The sequence below is a fragment of the Athene cunicularia genome, assembly GCF_003259725.1.
Source record: "Athene cunicularia isolate RWA chromosome 4 unlocalized genomic scaffold, athCun1 chr4_part2, whole genome shotgun sequence".
In the NCBI taxonomy this organism is placed as follows: Eukaryota; Metazoa; Chordata; class Aves; order Strigiformes; family Strigidae; genus Athene; species Athene cunicularia.
This window is the reverse complement of record NW_020799099.1, coordinates 5,114,083-5,133,149: the sequence shown is the minus strand read 5'-3', so window position 1 is coordinate 5,133,149 and position 19,067 is coordinate 5,114,083. Positions and strand designations below refer to the sequence as shown.

The 19,067-nt window shown below is 38.3% G+C and overlaps 1 protein-coding gene across 3 annotated transcripts in view; it reads right to left on the bottom strand.

Annotated features, from left to right (window-relative positions):
* SEC24D (SEC24 homolog D, COPII coat complex component) overlaps positions 1 to 19,067 on the bottom strand; it is a 121,318-nt gene that overhangs the window by 42,952 nt on the left and 59,299 nt on the right. For 2 of the 3 annotated variants that reach the window (XR_003398333.1, XM_026848034.1), the window contains exons 3-9: positions 16,480 to 16,674; positions 14,388 to 14,514; positions 11,964 to 12,112; positions 9,586 to 9,867; positions 8,684 to 8,805; positions 4,960 to 5,071; positions 3,483 to 3,610 (exon numbers count right to left, since the gene is read on the bottom strand). Coding sequence is in view for 2 of the 3 variants with exons in the window: in XM_026848034.1 (XP_026703835.1) it covers positions 3,483 to 3,610; positions 4,960 to 5,071; positions 8,684 to 8,805; positions 9,586 to 9,867; positions 11,964 to 12,112; positions 14,388 to 14,514; positions 16,480 to 16,630 (1,071 nt within the window). In the remaining variant the exon portion in view is untranslated. The remainder of the gene's footprint in view (positions 1 to 3,482; positions 3,611 to 4,959; positions 5,072 to 8,683; positions 8,806 to 9,585; positions 9,868 to 11,963; positions 12,113 to 14,387; positions 14,515 to 16,479; positions 16,675 to 19,067) is intronic. The other variant, XM_026848035.1, reaches the window with a different exon arrangement.

Here is a 19,067-nt window from a genome sequence, read left to right as displayed (position 1 = left end):
AGGGAGTGTTCCAGGCTCTGTCAGCTGGAGCACTATTGATTCTTCAGAGTAAACTCTGAAAGGAAAGATAAATGAAGAAATATCTGGCAGAACAAAACACTGTTATAGCCTGCAAAAGCTATAGTAAACTCCAAACAGAATTTCTCATAGGATCTCCTTTGTCAATGAGTAACAAGAAGAGAACAGATTTGACAGCAAAGTGATGCCTATCATCTCCATTACACACCCATCTCTGTCAACTCCAGGACCCCAATTACCTTTCCCTACTCCTCCTATGCAGCCACTTTAGATGAAGAATATCTAATTCTATCAGTGCCACTAACTGAATTAGTGACTTAATTATTTCACTGCTTTTTTACTAAATTTTTGCTGCAGTTCAGATTACACAGGGTCAAACAAAGCATGGATAGGAGAAAACAGGATCCACAGTTCTCTTGGTATCATTTAGGTCAGTTGGACAGAACATGATGTTTCATCAATGCAAAACACAATCCACTCAATGAATCAAAATCCACACTCAGGATTGGCTTCCAGTAAGGAAGGACAAGCCATCTGAAGACTGCACTGAATCCTCATATCATCTGGAAATAGGAGCAAGGTAAAGCTTTTCCTTTGTTTCTAACTGTCTTAATACCATAATGACATAGAAAAAACAACACAGACATGAATTCTGTGGCAAGAGACCACTGAAAATGCAAGTATATTTTATAAACTATTTAAAATTGATTATGACTTACAGTTGAGGGTCAAAGAAAAATGCCAATTAATTGAAGAATTATATTTACAGAACACTCATAATTCTATTACCTGAATGAATTTTAAAGTATGGCTTTACTAACACAGAGAAGCACCGTTTATGTAATATGCATCATTATGGATTATGTATACTGTGTAGATCTGCTGAAGTCCTTACAGTTCAAGTGAGACAGGTCAGTTTCTCAGTTGCTCCAAACCATATTACCAGCTGCACAAACCATTTGTGGCCATTTCACATCCATGGTCCACTAAACCCTTGTAGCCATTGCTTTTCTTCCTCCTCCTTTGAAAAGAAACAGAACTGAAATTCTGTGGGTGCTAACACTGAGTATTATCAGAAACAGAGATCTATCTGCAGCTGAAGCTGCAACAGAGACGAACGGAGGGAAACTATTTATTAAAAGGCTAGAAGGAAAATAATAATTATTTAAAACAGTTACTATGCAAAACATGCTGTTTATCCAGAGATAAAGAGATTAGACAGACTGCCACTTTGTACTGAGCCCTGTAACATAGGATGAGCATCACCTGTAGGTGTTGTTAAAAGGCACTACCCGTAAGATAAGCTAGATATTCTGAAACAAAGAACATTCTGTGCCTTGCAGTCACTAGTTCCAGGCAGAATGCACCATACTAGGAAATTCAGAAACACAAATAAGCCCCTGGATGTATTTTACCTCTATAAAAAGTCCAGTTCTTTCAAATTAAGTGGCTTTTCAGAATTAAAGTCGTTATAAATCCCATCTGGAGGACCATTTTTATTAGAAGATCTTAAGAGCTAGATCTTATTTTGGCAGCGGTAGCAAAGACAAAGGGCACAGGCAAGCCTTGGAAAAACTGCCTCAGCTAAGACTGCCCAGTGCTTCCTACTGTAACACCATCTCTTCAGTTCTTATAACTTCACCAAGCTCTAATTGTTCAGACTAAAATTTTCCACGCTGGACTTTTTCCAATTTTGAGAGACATTTTTCAGAGTTTTTTTAGCCTCTTCCAAGAAAGAGGCTAGGGAAAAATACACTGCTCTTTACAGATTAATGAATTGCACTGACCCTTCCAACAACTGTGGAGAGCCCTAACTCTTCAGAACAGGTGGGTCACCGAGTATATCCTTTTGCCAATCCTGGGAAAACCTTCCTGAACTGGCCAAGTGTTTGTACATACTGCTAACTTATGCACACAAGAGATTCAGATTTTAGCAACTCACTGATCACCCTATCCAAACACCGTGCAGGAGACAGGGAAACCATGCATGGGGGACATAAATGACTAGAGTCAGACTGAAAGATCCACAAATGAAGAGCCAATATAAAAGTAGAATTGGTTAAGTGCTGCCTGGGCACAGAAACTAGGATAAGGGGTAGTAAAGAATAAAGGTTGGCTGGTAAAGAAAAGGGGTGGAGAAGCAACTGCAGGCATTTCATCTAGGACAAAATGCAGGGGGGCAACAAGCCAAGTCTGCACATTCCCCTCAAGAACTGGAATGAAACCCCAAATTGCTGTCTAGCAGACAAATGGTGAGACTCAGTATCTGCAGAACCCTAAGTAATACATCCTATTTCCCTGTGGACTACAGAGAAGATAACTACATACTACCCTGTTAAAATAATAGTCTTAATTCAAACTACAGAGGTCTGTTGGATTGGAAGTTATCCATCCTGATAAAGAACAACATCTGTTTTTTTCCAACATATTTTTCAAAAAAACCCTAAGAATTTACAAGTAATAAAACAAAGTTTAAAAAAAGCAAAGACTGCAAAACCAAGCACTGAAAGTCTTTGCAATTTTAATTAGGCTTTACTCTGCATGCGTTTTATGAGGAGTTTTTGAAGACACAATCACATACTACAACTTTCATGAAATCCCTGGGTTTTTTCCCAGCAAACAGTGCTCTGGAAGTAAATTAGTGCAGCACACAAAAGGAAATGCATTCTGCAGACCTCTGTTGCAGAATTTAGAAGCTGTGCAATGGAGGAGGCAGGAGTTGAAGAACAAGAAAGATGATCCTACAGATGATCTAGCTAAATGCTGCACATGAAAACTGGTTTTATCTCTGCTACTGATAAAATCCTTTGGGCATGCCAGGAAGTCTAGGTAACCATCTTAAGACCACACGATACTATCAACCTGCAGAAACATTCTGCAGAAGAACTAGCGATATGCTTAGAATATGAAGGGGCTATTAGAGATAGTAATGTGAGAAAAGGAATTGACTGTGTTAGTGCCTCCAAATGAGTGCCAAAAACGGGTGGTAACGTTTGTCTTCTTTTGGTTCATCCAAGTAGAAAATATCATTATCTTCTCTTTCTGTTGTGAAATGAAATTACTTTGTAGAGAACTAATGAAGAAGTGTCATTCTTTGAATGTAACTGTCCACATCTTAAAATTAGCTTGATAAGAGTTTGTGGTCATCCTCTTTTAACATCTTTGCCTATACCTGCGGAGTTCCAGCAGAGCAAGCAATTGACAAAGCTGACATCAACTAGAGGCAGTTGGGGCAACACCCAGTGGTTCAGATTACAGAGTCGTCACTCTTGTACCTTTTATAAACATTTTATCCCTTGAAGTTGCATCACGACCCAAGTGCATTTCATAGCTTTCTGCCATCTCTCCACTGCCTTACTCCTTCACAGTCAGAGGTAAAACACCCTCAACCCAATCAGAGAAAAACAGATCTGTAATATTTAGGAGACAAAACCACATGGGACTAATATTCAGTTAATCCTTACCTCATTCGGTGGTACAATAGCAAAAGGCTGGATAACAGCTGCCAGTGGTATGCGAGCCTGTTTGGCCATATCTGAAGATGACGGGAAACAGTAGGTAGTACATCGGATGTAACGAGGACTGGCGTGGCCTAGAACACCCAACATAGCATGCAGAATGAAAGGCTGTTAGAAGGAACCTGCCTGTCCCAAACACAAACCAGAAGAATCAAAACAACATAAAGCAACAAATGCATACGCTCAGTTAAAGATATGCTCTTTTTTCCTCCCATGCAAGCTCCTGCCCATCTCTCCTCTTTATATGTCAGTCAGTTGCCCCTCCCTGTGAGTAAACCTTTTCTTGCTGTTTGAGTTTAAAGCAGAGACTTAAACAAATCAAGAACAAAATCCACAATTATTCACAAGAATCTCAATGGAGATTAGTTTGAAACACATCATATCTAAGATCTTAAAAGAACATAATATGGATGAAATCCCAGTGGAAATGCTAACACTGTATATAAAAGAAATGCTGCAGACTGATACCTATTGTTAAGACTGCTCTAATAAGCTAGCTCTGATTCAGAAAATACTCTATCTGTGTTAATATCACCATGCTCATTCATCTTGCAAAATTTGGTGTGCTAAAATCACCAGACCACTTTTTGTAGCACATTTAGCTCAGTTCTCTCAATTAGAAAACTATTCCGTGCACTGCAGACAAGAGCACTAAAAGGCAACAGGAGTTCAGGAAATCAGCTTCCTTACGCTTCTTTTTAAATCATCAAGCTGCAGCTCTGCTCAGTTTTTTGAAAGGAGTTTCTTTGTTCATCAGAACTGTATTACCCCATTCTCAGATAATGCCAAAGAATCTCGATGTGTTTGAACATTTCACACAGTTTATCCAAGCACTGATAAATCAACGCTGGACTAAAAGATACCATCAGCTTAATCTCTATTAAAATATCAAATGTCAAGAGCAGCACATGGAATATTGTTCTTCCAGGCTATAGGCAGAGGCAAAAGCAGATACACTGGCAGAAAGAAAAAATTAAGTCAACTAGACAGCTTGTACACTGCCCCTATCACTTAAATAAAATTTTCAAAAATTTGTATCTTTGAAGCATAACAATGCTGGTCTCATTGCTTCTTCTGGTGTTGATCTTTTAAAATTTCAGAAGAATTCAAAAAGAATTTTCAACTTGAAAAGTAAAACCTTGACAAATTTTAAGTTAAAAAGTAAAGTTGTCTCACTATTCGTATTATTACAAAGGTCAGGAAGGACAGAGGTGGCGTTAACCAGAGGTGTAAGAATTCAACTCCCACTTCCCCCCCCCCTTTTTTTTTTTTCTTCCTTATTTGAAGGAAGCTTCCCATTCCATGTCCAATTTAGAGTAATAAGCGTAATTTTTAGATAAGAAATTTGAGAATTTAGTCTTTTTTTAAAATTATATTTTATTTCACCTAGAAAGACTCCCAAATCAGTAACAAGGATAGTTACCTTGGTCTTGGATTATGCAGTCTGTGGTGACAAGAGGAGGAACCTGTCCTCTTGTGTTTGTAGCATAGATCTGCCCTCCCCTAGAAGCCTTATCATTTTCAATTACTTGAATCTGATGAATAAGAAGTATGAACAGTATGAGAAAGGTAATCCATGCATTCAGTTACATTCATAAAGTTATTCTAATACCTACACTAAGCAACACTATCGACACTGTCTAACACAGAGGCGCTAGAAACCTATCACAGTACAGGCTTCTGGGACACATAACAGCTAGAAAATTACACATACAGATGAGTGGTGTAACTCATTTACAACTGCAGTTGTCTGTTGGAACTCAGGGGTAGCACTACACGTTGGGATGGATCAGACCTGTATACAGTGAACAAATGAGTTATTTAGAGTAAGTATATTGACTGCTGGAAGGACAGACCTTTACAAGAGAGGCTAGCCAGCAAATTGAGGAGACTGATGGTGTAAATTAAGTCTTTGTTACTGATTCTAGCATTCCATTCTCCCAGATCAAACTGAAGTGCAAGGTTGCATCACCTTGCTCAGATGCCATATACACCAGGTTATCTTTCATACGACCATAGTTATGCCAGCTGCTGTTCTTCAAAAATGTATGTATGGGTAATTGATCAGACTGCAACGATGGGAGGGGTTAGTTCTCATTCCTCCTGACTAGGCTCCATGCACACGGTGGTTAAGAAATAAACAATAATCTATATAGTAGATCACCTTCCTAGCTGAGCTATATTTTCAGCACTGCCATTTAGAAAGCAGCAATTTAAACTCCTGAGAGAAGCCTTGCTGGCTATTAGGCAGTGTTTCAACACTGGAGCTCAGGGTTTTAATTCTCTAGGTCAGACTACCATGTTTTGAGCTTCCTCCTAGAAAGAAAGTAAAGGAGAGCAAGCAATCACAGAAATTTTTGTTAAAATGAGGCAGCTCTGATCATGTAGATTTACTCTGGTTGAAGCCTTGTTTATAGCAATTTACAACACAATGCCATGAAACACTAATGCAGCTGGTTTTACTACTGAACAAATTCCTTTTCCATACACTTCCTCCCCTGTCACTTCTGCACAGTCCCTCACCCCTGTTTGATACTTTTCAGGATACAACTGAAGTTATATAAAGCTGTATTTTGTTCCACACCATAAATTGGATCACTGAGATGGTACCAATATTCCTCCTCTTCCCCCAGAGAAGCTGTCTTTTCAGCAATCTGGTTTAAGGTGTAAGCCAAACAGCTGTGAGAGGCAAGAGGAATAAGACAGGGAATTTCTGAAACTGGCTTTGCCACTGCTGCTGGTATCCCATGGAATTGTATCTTTACACTGGACATGAATTTCTAATAATAGCTAGGGAAGTTCAGAAGCCTCTGTTGAAAAGCAAACAGAGAAGAAAACCAAAATTAGTCACATAGTCTATTGATCATTGTCCAAGAGGTATTTCCTAACACACTGGAAGTAAGCTGGGGCCTGTAACTTTTTTACCCCCAATAAAGTTTTTGTATTGCAATTTAAATATACAATACATTCCTCAGAGAGCTTGTTATATCTTCTGCTTGATTACTTTTCCTTGCCTCTTTGGCTTGTACAGTCATTGCTAACTCTTGCATTGCAAGGAAAAAGGTTTTGCTCTAAAAAGGTCCACTGGCTGAAGAAAGCAAACCACTTTCAGACTTAGCTCTGCAAAGAATCAATGTACCATGCTATTCTGCAGCTAACTGATCTAAATATATCATTGTTCTTGGAAATTATTGTTGACAAAGCCCAGATGCTTGTTATCATAGATGTTGTCAGAGAACGTATCAACATCTAACATATGTAAGAAAAATATAAATCAGCAATGGCTACAGATAAGAAGTAAATTTATCTGGCAAGACTACTGTAATTATATCATGTAACTATAACAAGAGAAATACACATGGTCATACTTATTCCTCATTCTAAATTAGCTTTTTGCCCTTTACAGACGTTGACCCAGAGCATGTTTCTTTTTAAACATGTCCTTTTTGATCCTCTCTGTGCCGCTTAAACAAACCTTTTAACCTACTTTAACATCAACTGTCATAGTCAAGGCTGTTTACATGCGTAATTGAAACAAGACATCAGTCCATGCTTTCATGTCAGACCTCCTCCTCTCTCCCCCCCCCTTTTTACATTAGACAAGACCATTTTATCTTTCTTATGTAAAAAGTACCACACTGAAACACTAGGAATGACTGACCCATTAAGGGCATTTGTTAATTATACAGACACTCCAGGGGTTTTTGTTTTGTTTTGAGGGGGCTTTTTTGTTTGTTTCTGGGGTGTGGGGTTGTTTTGGTTTTGTTTTGTTTTTTAGTTTTGTTTTTTTTTGAGGGGGGGTGGTGGTTTGTTTTTTTTTTTTTTCTTTTTTACACACAATGGTTTTCAGTTACTTGATTTGAAAACTGCGTTGGTACATCAACCTTTAGTGATTACCAACAAATATTTTTACAAAATTCTGGGAATTTTACATCAAAATCATCACTGGATAAAAGAAATAATCTCTTCCAGAAGGACAAAGTACCCCAATTTAAGGAAGCAGGGCTGCCCCCTACTAGACAGTGTCAGGCTTTTACACAAATGCTTTTCCCTCATCTCAGTGGAATGCAAATTCTTTCCTATACAGTAATGCTGCCTCAGCAGAGAAGTGGAAGATTCCTTCACCCAGACTACCTTACAGTGTGGTAGTTAATAAATATTTTTTTTTTAAAGGAAAAATTTATAGGTCAAAGCTGCAGGACACAATCTGCTTCAAGAATCCCAACTCTCCAAGAACCTTTTGACCATTCCAGACAATTGCCAGAACCAGTATAAGCATGTGCATCAGAATGTGTTTTCCCTCCATGAGTTCAGCACATTTTCTCCCTCTATTTCAATTAGCTGTTCTCAATAAAGATATTAATGCAGCCTGCATCTGACTAGCTATTCCTCTGGGTAACAGTTAGACTACTTTAAGAAAGATGGACACAACCACAACTTTACTTTCTCTTCTTCTAACACCATTCTAAGAGGAGACGCTGTCCCACCAGGGCATGCTTGAGTGTGCTTCAACAGCTGAGCCTCTTCCACCTGTATGAAGCTTAAGCATTAAGTATATTACAAGCTACTGAAATCTTTATGAGGCTGCAGCAACTGGAAGGATGCTTAGGCAAATAATTCTAGCTGCCTGGGAAACTCCTAAAATCAAACTGAGATGGCTTTTAAGCATGGGACTTCTCAGCATTTCCAGGATTGCAGATTTAGAGTTCACATACCTGTCTCCTGCACAAATCCTAGTTTTGGTGCCTATCTGTTACTAAGTTTAAGCCTTCAAACTTTCTGGAGTGGAAAGGAAAGGTGATTAGCTGCAGTGAATGCAAGTAATCCTTCCGTACCACTCACTGTCATACTAAGAATCCTGTTAAGAATTCCTATTAAAGTATTTGGAGTCATGGGTATAAAGTTATAAAGCCTCTTCAGTACTAAAACCAACATTATGCACTAATTTATCCAGAGTACAAAATTGCATGTCATTAAGAAACTGCAAAAACTGGAACATATCTTATGAACCAAGGCAAGTAAGTGCAATTTTATGTTACATACACACCCCTGCCCCCAACTAAAAATACAGTATTAGCATTGTCATTCCTTTATCTTAAATGCAGCAGAAATTTACTTTTATAAGAAATTAGTGCTACATTACTTACTGGGCTTGGAATAGAGTCAGGATCAAGCTTCTTCTGCTGTGGACCTGGGAGCTGTGCTGGACCCCCAGGAAAAGCACCAGGATAAGACAGTTGAGATCCTGCCATCTGAGTACCATAGTTTGCTGCAGAGTTACAAATGACAGCTCATTTACAGTATGTAAGTTGCCTTTAACATCAACTTCTGCCATACAATTCATTCTTACTCAGCTAAATGCAACTTCTCCTTCCCTCTGTTTATAGCAAGTAAAAGAAATTGATTACTTTGGCTCATATTGTCTTCATTTTAACGGTAAACATAAGACCAGGTATGACAACTCTGGCTCCAAAGTCTTCAGGTATATGTCAAGTAGGATAGTTAGTAGGGATTACCACAGCTACTCAAACCAGGCCACTACATTAGTAAGAATCTCTCCCCTAACATCAGTGCAAACTGATCAGTTAGTTGTCTTTTTTTTCATTGTCAGAATAACTGTTTTACTCACCTACATCAAGTGAAATAACTGTATGCAGTTATAACTCTTTACTGCTATAGTAAAGCATTTTTGAAAGCTGCTTGACAGACAGTACTATAAGACAGAGAGCAACTGATACGCCTACAGAGTATAAGTAAAACTCTTTTCTGTAGTATGTTGTGCCTTTACACGTTACTAACCAAATAATTCTGTTCCTGATCTAAATTAACCTCCTTTTTCTCATTAGTCTTAACAGAATGCTAAACTCTTGAGCAAAAGCACAGCCTACCTTGAATGTATGGGCTGACTGCAAATCTTTCCATTCTACAAAGAGAGGATTAGATTTTCGTTTTTCCAAGTCAGAACGTCGACCGTAAATAGTTGCAGTTCCACCAGTGATTCTCCACGCAAGTTTTGTATTCAATTACATAATAAATCATCTTTCTTTACCTTGCTGAGGATGATACCCAGGTCCGGGAGGCTGTCCTGGAAGCTGTTGCAAGTTAGGATTTGGGGGGACAGGTCCAGGGATCCCATCTTGTCTGGCCATAGGAGGCAATGATGGTTGAGCACAAAGACCATTAACAGTATTTGCAGGTGGAGGAACCTGTGATCCAGGTGGTAAAGACATTTGCTGCTGGGTTGGAGGCATCAATTGTGGACCCTGAAGAGATGCTGGATGCCCAGAAGACATGCGAGGGCTTGGAGCAGTGCCAGGACCTGAGCAAGAAACTATGTCAGCCAAGTCAAAAAAGATAACTTACTAACTCTGTGTGGAAGGTGTTCTATTTTTGCTCAATACACTTACAACATATAGACAATACTGTATCCCATACTGACAATGCTGCATTATGGGGATCCTGAATGTCTGTTCACATAACAAATCTGATCTCATAGTTTAAGTCTGAACCAATTCAGACATTTATTTCTTTTGGCTCTGCTTTCAATAAAATCCTGCAGCTGGGCTGGATAGGGAAAGAAAGAGGGAAGCCAGCCTTTGACAATTCTTGATTAGAATACACATAAATCACTATTTGCTTTTCAAATAATATTTGATTTCATAATGTGAAACAACATTCTTTTTGCTTAATAATAAATTTATCTTATGTGGCATGTTTTTGTTAATCTGCTATTTGCATTTCACCACGACAGGTTTGATGGAAGATAAATCCACTCATTTCATCTGGTTTACAACCATCTTCTGATTTTGATTCTAAAAGATGAAACATGTGGGAATTATTTTGTACACGGTGATGAGAAATAGTTTGCTGTTTATAAGATCCAGATTCCAATTACAATTAAGAGGATGCTGGAAATAGGGTTTATTTTGAGACTTACAATCTGTAGATACTTACTATTTTACAAAACCTACATTTTTTAGTAAAATTTATCTCTAAAGACCTACAGAAAAATATCAGGAAAGCTAAAAAAATAATAAAAATTAGGCTTGGAGAAAGGACCAATGTGCTAATATACATATATTGAAATGCATCATCTGACAGACACATTAAGTAAAAAAAAATATTTCACATGCAAAACACAAGCCCAGGTTCTCATCTAGTACAAACAAACATCACTCCAGTAACTTTACAAGGTGTGAATTTCAGTACTCTGTCAAGTTACACCAACGTAGAGTTATAGCTAAGGAAAAATCAGAAGAACAAAAGCCAACACAAAGGCAGAATTTTAAAGAATCTGCGTTCAGTGGTCTGAAGGGTATTTCAACCTTCCAGTGAGTAACATGATATGCAAGATCATTATATTTTACATAATTATTGCTGAAAGTCATATAATGAATGCATGAATTAAAAAAAAAATTGTTTTGAATAATGAGTTCCTATATATGAAGTGCTCTACAGGTGCTTGGGCCACGCTTCATCCTGGATAAAAAGGTCTGTTAATTGTGCACTTAAAGCTCAGTACATCAAGGTTGAATTTGAGCCTAAATTAATTTTTCTAAGGTGAAGGTGGTGTAAGTTTTCACACACAGTTTTACAAACAGAGGGTCAGACCCATGGTAGTTATGCAGGTTTCATTTAAGTCAAATCAGCAACTTGTAAAGCCAGAGTATGAACAGTGATATAGTATCAGCGCAGCCTGAACTGAAAAGTTCACCCTTACACATATCTTACAAAGATATGAACTACCAAAGTGATTCTTATTTAAAAAATTCATCCCCCTAAACACACCTCAACAAAACAAGATGCTAACTAAATTCCAGTCCTTTTAAATGAAATGGTAAATTTCACCAGGAAGTAGTCAGGAAAAGCAGATACAACCAAATAGAAAATTAGTGTTGGAAACTAATTTACATGAAAGAATCACATGATCACAACTTGACCTAATGGTTTATGTTTCAGATGTTTTAACCTGAAAATAAATGCAAACCAATTTAGATGAAAAACTGAACTGTAAGATTTTGACAAAAAAGAATCAGATAATTTGAAAACAGAGAGAAAGTCTAAAAAGCTGAGAAAAATTAAATCCTGTCTACATATTATTGCTCATGCCTTGGCTGCTACTGACAGAGTTACCAAGTAATTTGGGAAATGATTGATATATGACTTCTGTGGAAGGTTCATCAAACATCAGTTCAGCATCCAAGAATACTGAATCAACCCAAGAATACTGATTTAAGGAATAGGATGTGATTAAAAAAAAAATAATCTAAGAACTTGAGCAAATGATAGTGATCAAAGACTCAATTTTCTGTTTATGCAGAATAAGTCCAATAAGTTGTTAAATAAATTCAATAAATTCTGTAACTTTCTAAAGTCTTAATAGCTTTAAGCTAGAGAAAGTCAATCAGATGAGATAAAACTGATTACCATAGCTATTTATCTGCATGCTGTTGAGCTGGTTAGCAAGTTGTGTTGCAGATGAAGTGGATGCAGTATTTGGGTAAGCTGGTTGTGACTGATGACTGTAAGGAGGATAGGAAGATCCTGTATTGCTTGGAGGTGGAGGACCTTGAAACCTAAAGGAAGAATAAGTGCAATTATGCAAAAAATTACATCAACCAATCATAATTCTAGAAGATCTCATACCTTCTTGAGGGTGGTGCTGAAAGAATATATTAGGACAGCCAAACTCAGACAAGTTTGCCCACATTCTGCTCAGAACATGTTTATTTGTATTAAAATAGTCATGAAGCACAAAGATTGCACACTTGTTAAAAAAAGACAGTATATGTTTGTTTGCATACTTGTTAGAAATAGAGTGAGTATGACATGGCAAGGACAGATTGGTGATAATAAGAAACACAAGCTTCTGAACATATTGCATCACTCCATTCCCTTTCCATGCTTATAAAAGAAGATTCCCTACCAGGGATGCGTAGAGATTAGGAGAAAAATCTGTGAAGAGAGGAAAATGAAGTGAGAGATTGTTAAGGAGTTCCTTGTAGTCAAAGAAAAAAGAAGATGCAGGTAGGGAAAAACTGCTTCATGATTATCAGATATGAAAAACATAAATGCAAGAAAAAGAACTACAGAAAAGAAAGAGGTAACACACAAGTGGCAAAAGGTATTATCTACCAAACTATCTCACTCTGGAACTATAAGATCTCCAAGAAGATGTATACACTGATTTTCCTATGACCACTTCTAAAACTGAGAAGGGGCCTAGCTATTTCAAGAGAAGTGGAATTCAATTTCCTTGAAATTTTGATGTGGAAGTTTCCTGGCCTAGAATAGCAGCTCTTTGCAATTTGGGAATAAAACACAACCAGGTGAAAAACAGTAGATGTGTAGCTCTCAAGGCAACGACTGGAAGGTAGGAAAGAGAATCAGTATTTTGCTGGGTCAGCGATGTCAACTTGACTGTGGTCACCTTGTTTTTTCATCTTCAGGACAACAAGCACTTCTTCCTACACATTAGTACACTGTCTTTTACAACTGATCATCAGTCTCTTTGGGTTCTCCTTTAGTGATAACACACAGCCAACAAACATCCCTCCCTATTTCGATGCCTAATAAAACATACACATGGCTTTATTTGAACACAAATAACTATTTGTGTACAGAAGATGATTAAGACTTTATTAAAGGGTGTCAAGTTCACTAAAACTATATGTACACAAACTAAGTTCGCCACTCCTGGGAGGTGAGCAAAATAACTAATGTCTGACAGAATTAAAGAGCTAAGTATTTTTAGCCACTTACAGCTACTCGCTATATAACCACTATGTAATAAAGCTTGGCTATCCCCTTGTACTATCATTTTTCCAGCATTTCTTTTTTGGCATTCACCTGTCCCTATTTTTTCCCTTCCCCACTCCTGTCTCCTTCACTCCTTCCTGTGAGCTCTGGAGGCAGGACAACAGCACTTCAGATTGACTATGAAGCGTTTATCTCAAACCTAAGCGAAAGAGTAGCAGTCATTCTTCTGAGAGAGTATAACAAAACTACATTATAAAATGTCTTTAAAGTACCCTACAGAGCCTTGGCTGTGCTCCCACAACAATGAATCAAAGATATCCTAACAGGACAGGGGGCTGGGAGACATGGAGACATGCACTAGTTTCTAGTCAAAACTCACTGGCAACCATTCATTTTAAAACAACAACTTCTCGGTACTTCATGACAAAGGAGAATTAAGACATCAGCAAGTGAAAAAAAAAAACCAAACAAGCAACTACTTTATCAAACAGCAATTATCACAGAATGGTTTGCGTGGGAAGGGACTTTAGAGATCATCTAGTTCCAAACCCCCTGCCATAGGCAGGGACACCTTCCCCCAGCCCAGGTTGCTCACAGCCCCGTCCAACCTGGCCTGGAACACTGCCAGGGAGGGGGCAGCCACAGCTGCTCTGGGCAACCTGTGCCAGGGCCTCACCACCCTCACAGGAAAGAACTTCGTTATATCTAATCTAAATCTACCCTCTTTCAGTTTAAAACCGTTACCCTCATCCTATCTTTACACTCCCAGATAAAGAGTCCCTCCCCAGCTTTCCTTACTGCTGCTTTGAAGCAATGAATCCAAGATCAAGAAAAATAATTAAAAATAAAACAGACAATACATGATAGAGACCTGACTTGCTGTAAAATGGAATTTAATGAGATTACAGATCACATTGTATGATCTAGCAATTTAACACAGGGAATCAAACTAGAAGATCCAGTTCAGAACTGGAATAAGTCAGAACTGCTAAAGATAAAAGGGATGCCATACTAAAATGTTAGCAAAGCAGACAAAGAGAGGTAACAGAGGTCAAATAGCTTAGATCTCATGTATTAATTCTTGAAAGTCACCTATGTGGCTGTTGCCCTGGTGTACTGGGCCCATTCTGGAAGTTGGTCTGGCTGAATTGATGTGTACCAGGTGGTGGAGGCCCAACAGGTGCTGACGATCCAAAAGGCACAGTTGATTTTGACACACCTACAAAAGAAGAAGTACTTTTATGTAAAAACTCTGTAAGAAAGCACTAGATTGCAAAGAAATATGAGTGTATGGCCCTGCTCCAGAAATAAAAATACCGGCTCTAGATGGCCCTGCCCGAGCAGGGGGGTTGGACCAGATACCCTCCAGAGGGCCCTTCTCAGCCATTCTGTGATTCGATAAGAAAGGACAGATTTCTAGTCAGCTATAAAAGCAGACATGAAAAAAGAACAGATAGTAAAAAGGAAGCAAATAGTAGTTGGTAACTTTCCCACAAAAGAACCTAAGATGGACACTAATAAAGAAGCAAGAATGAACAGACCTGGCAATTCAATTTGGGATACTGATAATTCCCTGTCACCCAGTTATCTTTATAGGTAGAAGCAAGAGGTCCCTTTGATTTTGGAGATCACGGTCAGAAGGGAAACTTAGAAGAACTTTTTTTGTTTAAAAAAGCGCCTCCATATGTAGAACCTGTAAACCTATGCTAAAAATGGTTCTTCATTCAGATCTAGAACAGTGACTGTGAAAAGACTATAATTTATGTAAACAGAGTACGGAATAAACAGCTTTTCAACCTGTATTTCTTTAATTATTTTCCTTTACATTACTCTATCATCAAACATGTTTGATACCAAAACTTGTATTTTTGCCACGTATTCTTATAAACCAATTACCAGAAGTAGTTCTATCTTTTGACTATATTCAGCACTGGATTAAGGTAACACAATTCCTACTATCTTTCATAAGAAGTTTTAGAGAAACTGGGCAAAACTTTTTTCTGTTGTCATGATGACACAAAAATCAAGGACACCACAGAGTATTTAAAAAAACTCAATATATTTGGATACTTAGTTCTGTCATTACCCTGCTTCACCCTGTCAAATTAAATGTGACATCATAATTTAATGTGATTTATCATAATCTGAGCGTTATTAAAAATTTTAACAAATACATTTTTTTTAGATGCCTTACAGGATATTTCAGACATCTTTATTTTAACTAATTTTCCCCTGTAACACCTGTAATTCAGGCAAAATACTGAGACAATCCACCTTCCTGACTCCCTGTCTGGACTATGTATATGTGTACAATTACAGAGGGAAGAGGAAACCTTACTCTTTGGATATTTTCCACAGCCCCAATTCACTAGTCTTGCACGCCCACTTGACTTTACTGAAACTAGACCAGCATGACTTACATACAGCAAAACAGACTTAAAATTCTGTGCTCTCAAATGATTTTTTTTAAGCTTCAGCCACCATATACTCATATACTATACTTCTTGAAAGATCTGAAGCTACATATAAGTTAAAATGAACGAAAAGCAGTCAGCCATGTTTGTCAATTATATTATCTGCAGCATGACTATGCTAGTAGAAATAAAGCAAATATCCCCTTTGCCTGTAATGTGCTTGTACCTAAGGTGCCCTTCCTCATAGAAATTGTCTCCTGAGTGGTTAGAAAGCAGATGGGCTCTACTTATCATGCACTATCCAAACACATCACTCAGTAAGCAAGCTTAAGTAGAACACCAGCTCATATTCATAGGCAAGTTTATGGTCAAGAATTCAGTAGGACGAAGGTCCTATTGTGAAGAATAAAACCCACTTCTGCGAGCTTGCTTGCTACTAACACATGTGAGTTGAGAAACATTTCTCTATTCCCAAAAATGACCCCTTTTGTGTTTGTCCGTATTAGGTATTACTCATAATGTGGCATTAAGCACTGGTGCTTGTTGCTTCCTGGACAATGGACTTCACACACATTGGTCAGATACCCAGTATCCACATATTACATCAACGTCTGAGCATCAACAATAACACAGACAAAGCTAGTGCAGGACCCTGTTGCAGTAACAGTGCAAAACTGAGCATTCTGTGCGGACTCAAATAAGAAAAAGAGATGCAAAATGCCTTCATAGAAAAGTAGACTCCAAAAACACATTTGAAGCCAAATTCATACCTGGCTGAGGTGCTGAGTAGGAGGAGTTAGGGTCCCCATAATGCCCATAATGAAGTGAAGAATTAGGTGGTCCAAAACCTGCAGAACATCCTCCTATTCCTGGCTGAGCCTGGGAATATGGAGGAGCTGCAACATAACCTTGTTGACTCATGATGGCAATATTCTTATTCCAGGTATCAGGTCCTCTTTAAGAATCTGCAAAAGAGAAAGTCACACCTGCTACTACTCTTCACTCTTTTTCCATTTTAAAAGGCTGTGAACTGTTTCCAAAAATGAAACAAGACACACTTGAGGACAAAAAAAGGACCTGAAAGTCAGGGGAAAATAGTGGTATTCCTTGCTTGGTTGGCTGATTAGTTTCCTCAGCACTACTGCACACTTCATGAATTTAAACAAATCACTGAACTTATCTGAATGGGATTTACCTCTCTCAGGCACATGGAGAGAAAAAGTGAAAGCAATGGATGTGTGGGTGGAAGAAAAACTCAAAAGGAAATTCTCCTAACTGTTCTCTTTACTGGTAAAACCTAGACTTTGACTACACCCAAAAAATACACTGTGAGTCTCGCTTCCCAAATACCAGATATCCCAGTGAACACACTGAAAAATCAGGAAAGGCAGAGAGACCAGAGCATGAAACTCCTCTAGCAAATCCTTCTGACCTAGCACACCTCTTTTCAGAAAAGGTATGGAACATGGCACCAGCTTTCCATCAAACCTCCTACATCAGCCCCACTCCAAGCAAGTGAGGGAAGATTCCTTGATTCTGGTGCTGGTGAAACAGGGAATAAAGTACAGGATAGAGAGAGATCCTACTTCCATCTGTCTTCGGCATTACTGGCCCAAGCCTGAGCAGCCGTTTTACTACAGGACTGCAGTGTGACAAAACTGAGCGCAAGGTATTCCACAAACGAGAAGCTGCTCTCTGAGGGAAGCATGGCTTCAACAATACCATATTTTGTCCTTGCTATTACCAGGCATCCTTCCCCTAGGCTTTCACATCTTGATTCTGTTGTTGTTAAAGAAAGAAAAAACAAAAAAAAACCCCAAAACCAGAATTTGATTAAAAGCAATTCAGAAAAAGTTTCCTAATGATGAGAGCATTCACAAGCCATGTAATTTCTTTCTTGCAGTCAGATTATGTTAAGCAGAACAAAAGGAACTTTTAGGAAACTTTCAGGAAAGAGTATCCTGATAATTGCAATCCTTTTTAGAACCAGAAAATCTGCAGTATTCTGCATTTCTGAACCAGATGATTGTATTTCATATGACTAGTTGTCAGATATTATGCCCTTGCCACCACGGGATTTGAAAAGCTAGTGAAGTTGTACACTTTGCAGCCTTGATAGCTAGCTTTCTCTTTTCCATTTAAGAGAGAATTTTTTTACTTCATATTGAATTTAACAAAACCAATATTCCCCTGAGTTTCCTGGTGCCAAAATTAAGACTGTTTTGAGAAATGCTGAGGAACCAAACCCTGAACGAGCACTTACTCCTATAGAGTTCCAAGTACATAGGTCGGGCATCTCCAAAGAACTAAAGATACATGATATAAATTAGCTTTGTAGATGTTAAATGTTCCTTTGAAATAGCTTTCCCAGCCACCTATACTTCACATTCTCAGTCTTGAGCCATGTAGTCATCTTTGAGTATGCAAACTAGATGAAAGTACATCAGGAACTAAGCTCCAGAAACACACAAAGACACCTCAAAATTACACGCAGCTCCAAGAACACAACAAATTCATGCTGCCCTGACACATGTCAGTAGAGAAAAACTATCCCTATCAGAAAACCCATCTCTAGGCTTCACACATTAAACTTACATTTCTGAGAGAGGAAAAAAAAAAAAAGGCAACAGCTTTATTAATCTTCCACATGAGGCTAGAAATCACTTTGAGCTAGGTACAGGGCCTAGCCCTCCTCACACATCACCCCTGCAACGCTCTAAACCACACTCCTCAATGTAGCGTAAGATTTCTCACTTGCAGTATTAAACTGCTTCAGATAGCTAATCTTAGGGAGTTGTCTTCTATTTCTCAGCTAAAGGTAAACACAGAGAGAAGAAATATGTTTAAACAGAGGCTTTGTGCTACCAGCTGTATTCTCCCTCCCCTGCCCCCAACAGAAAAGACGTGGCAGTGTGAGCTTTAGTTGCTCCAAAAGACAGTAAGTCGGCACTATACTACCTACACACTGGCATAGACATAGATTTATTTTATATCTATACAAGAGAAGAGATTTCGACTTTGAGGCAGCTACAACAGCCAACACCTTTAGCTGCGACAGCATCCAGGGGAAACAACTTCCTCCACAGCTTACACACAAAAAAAATCTTGCCACGTCAAACTTCCCACAGACAGTATAAACACACAGAGGTAGTGCTGAAGAGAGACAGGAATTCAAACCGTAAGAAAATAATACAAATTTATCAAATCCAGTTCCAGATTCTATTTAACACTGAGTATATTTAATCCCTTCAAGATATGTATATATACCAACACATAATGAAAACAGTTAGGCGACAACACCCAAAATTTCAACAGAAACACTAAGGTTTTAGAGATCAGGTTCTAAGAAGAGACATAC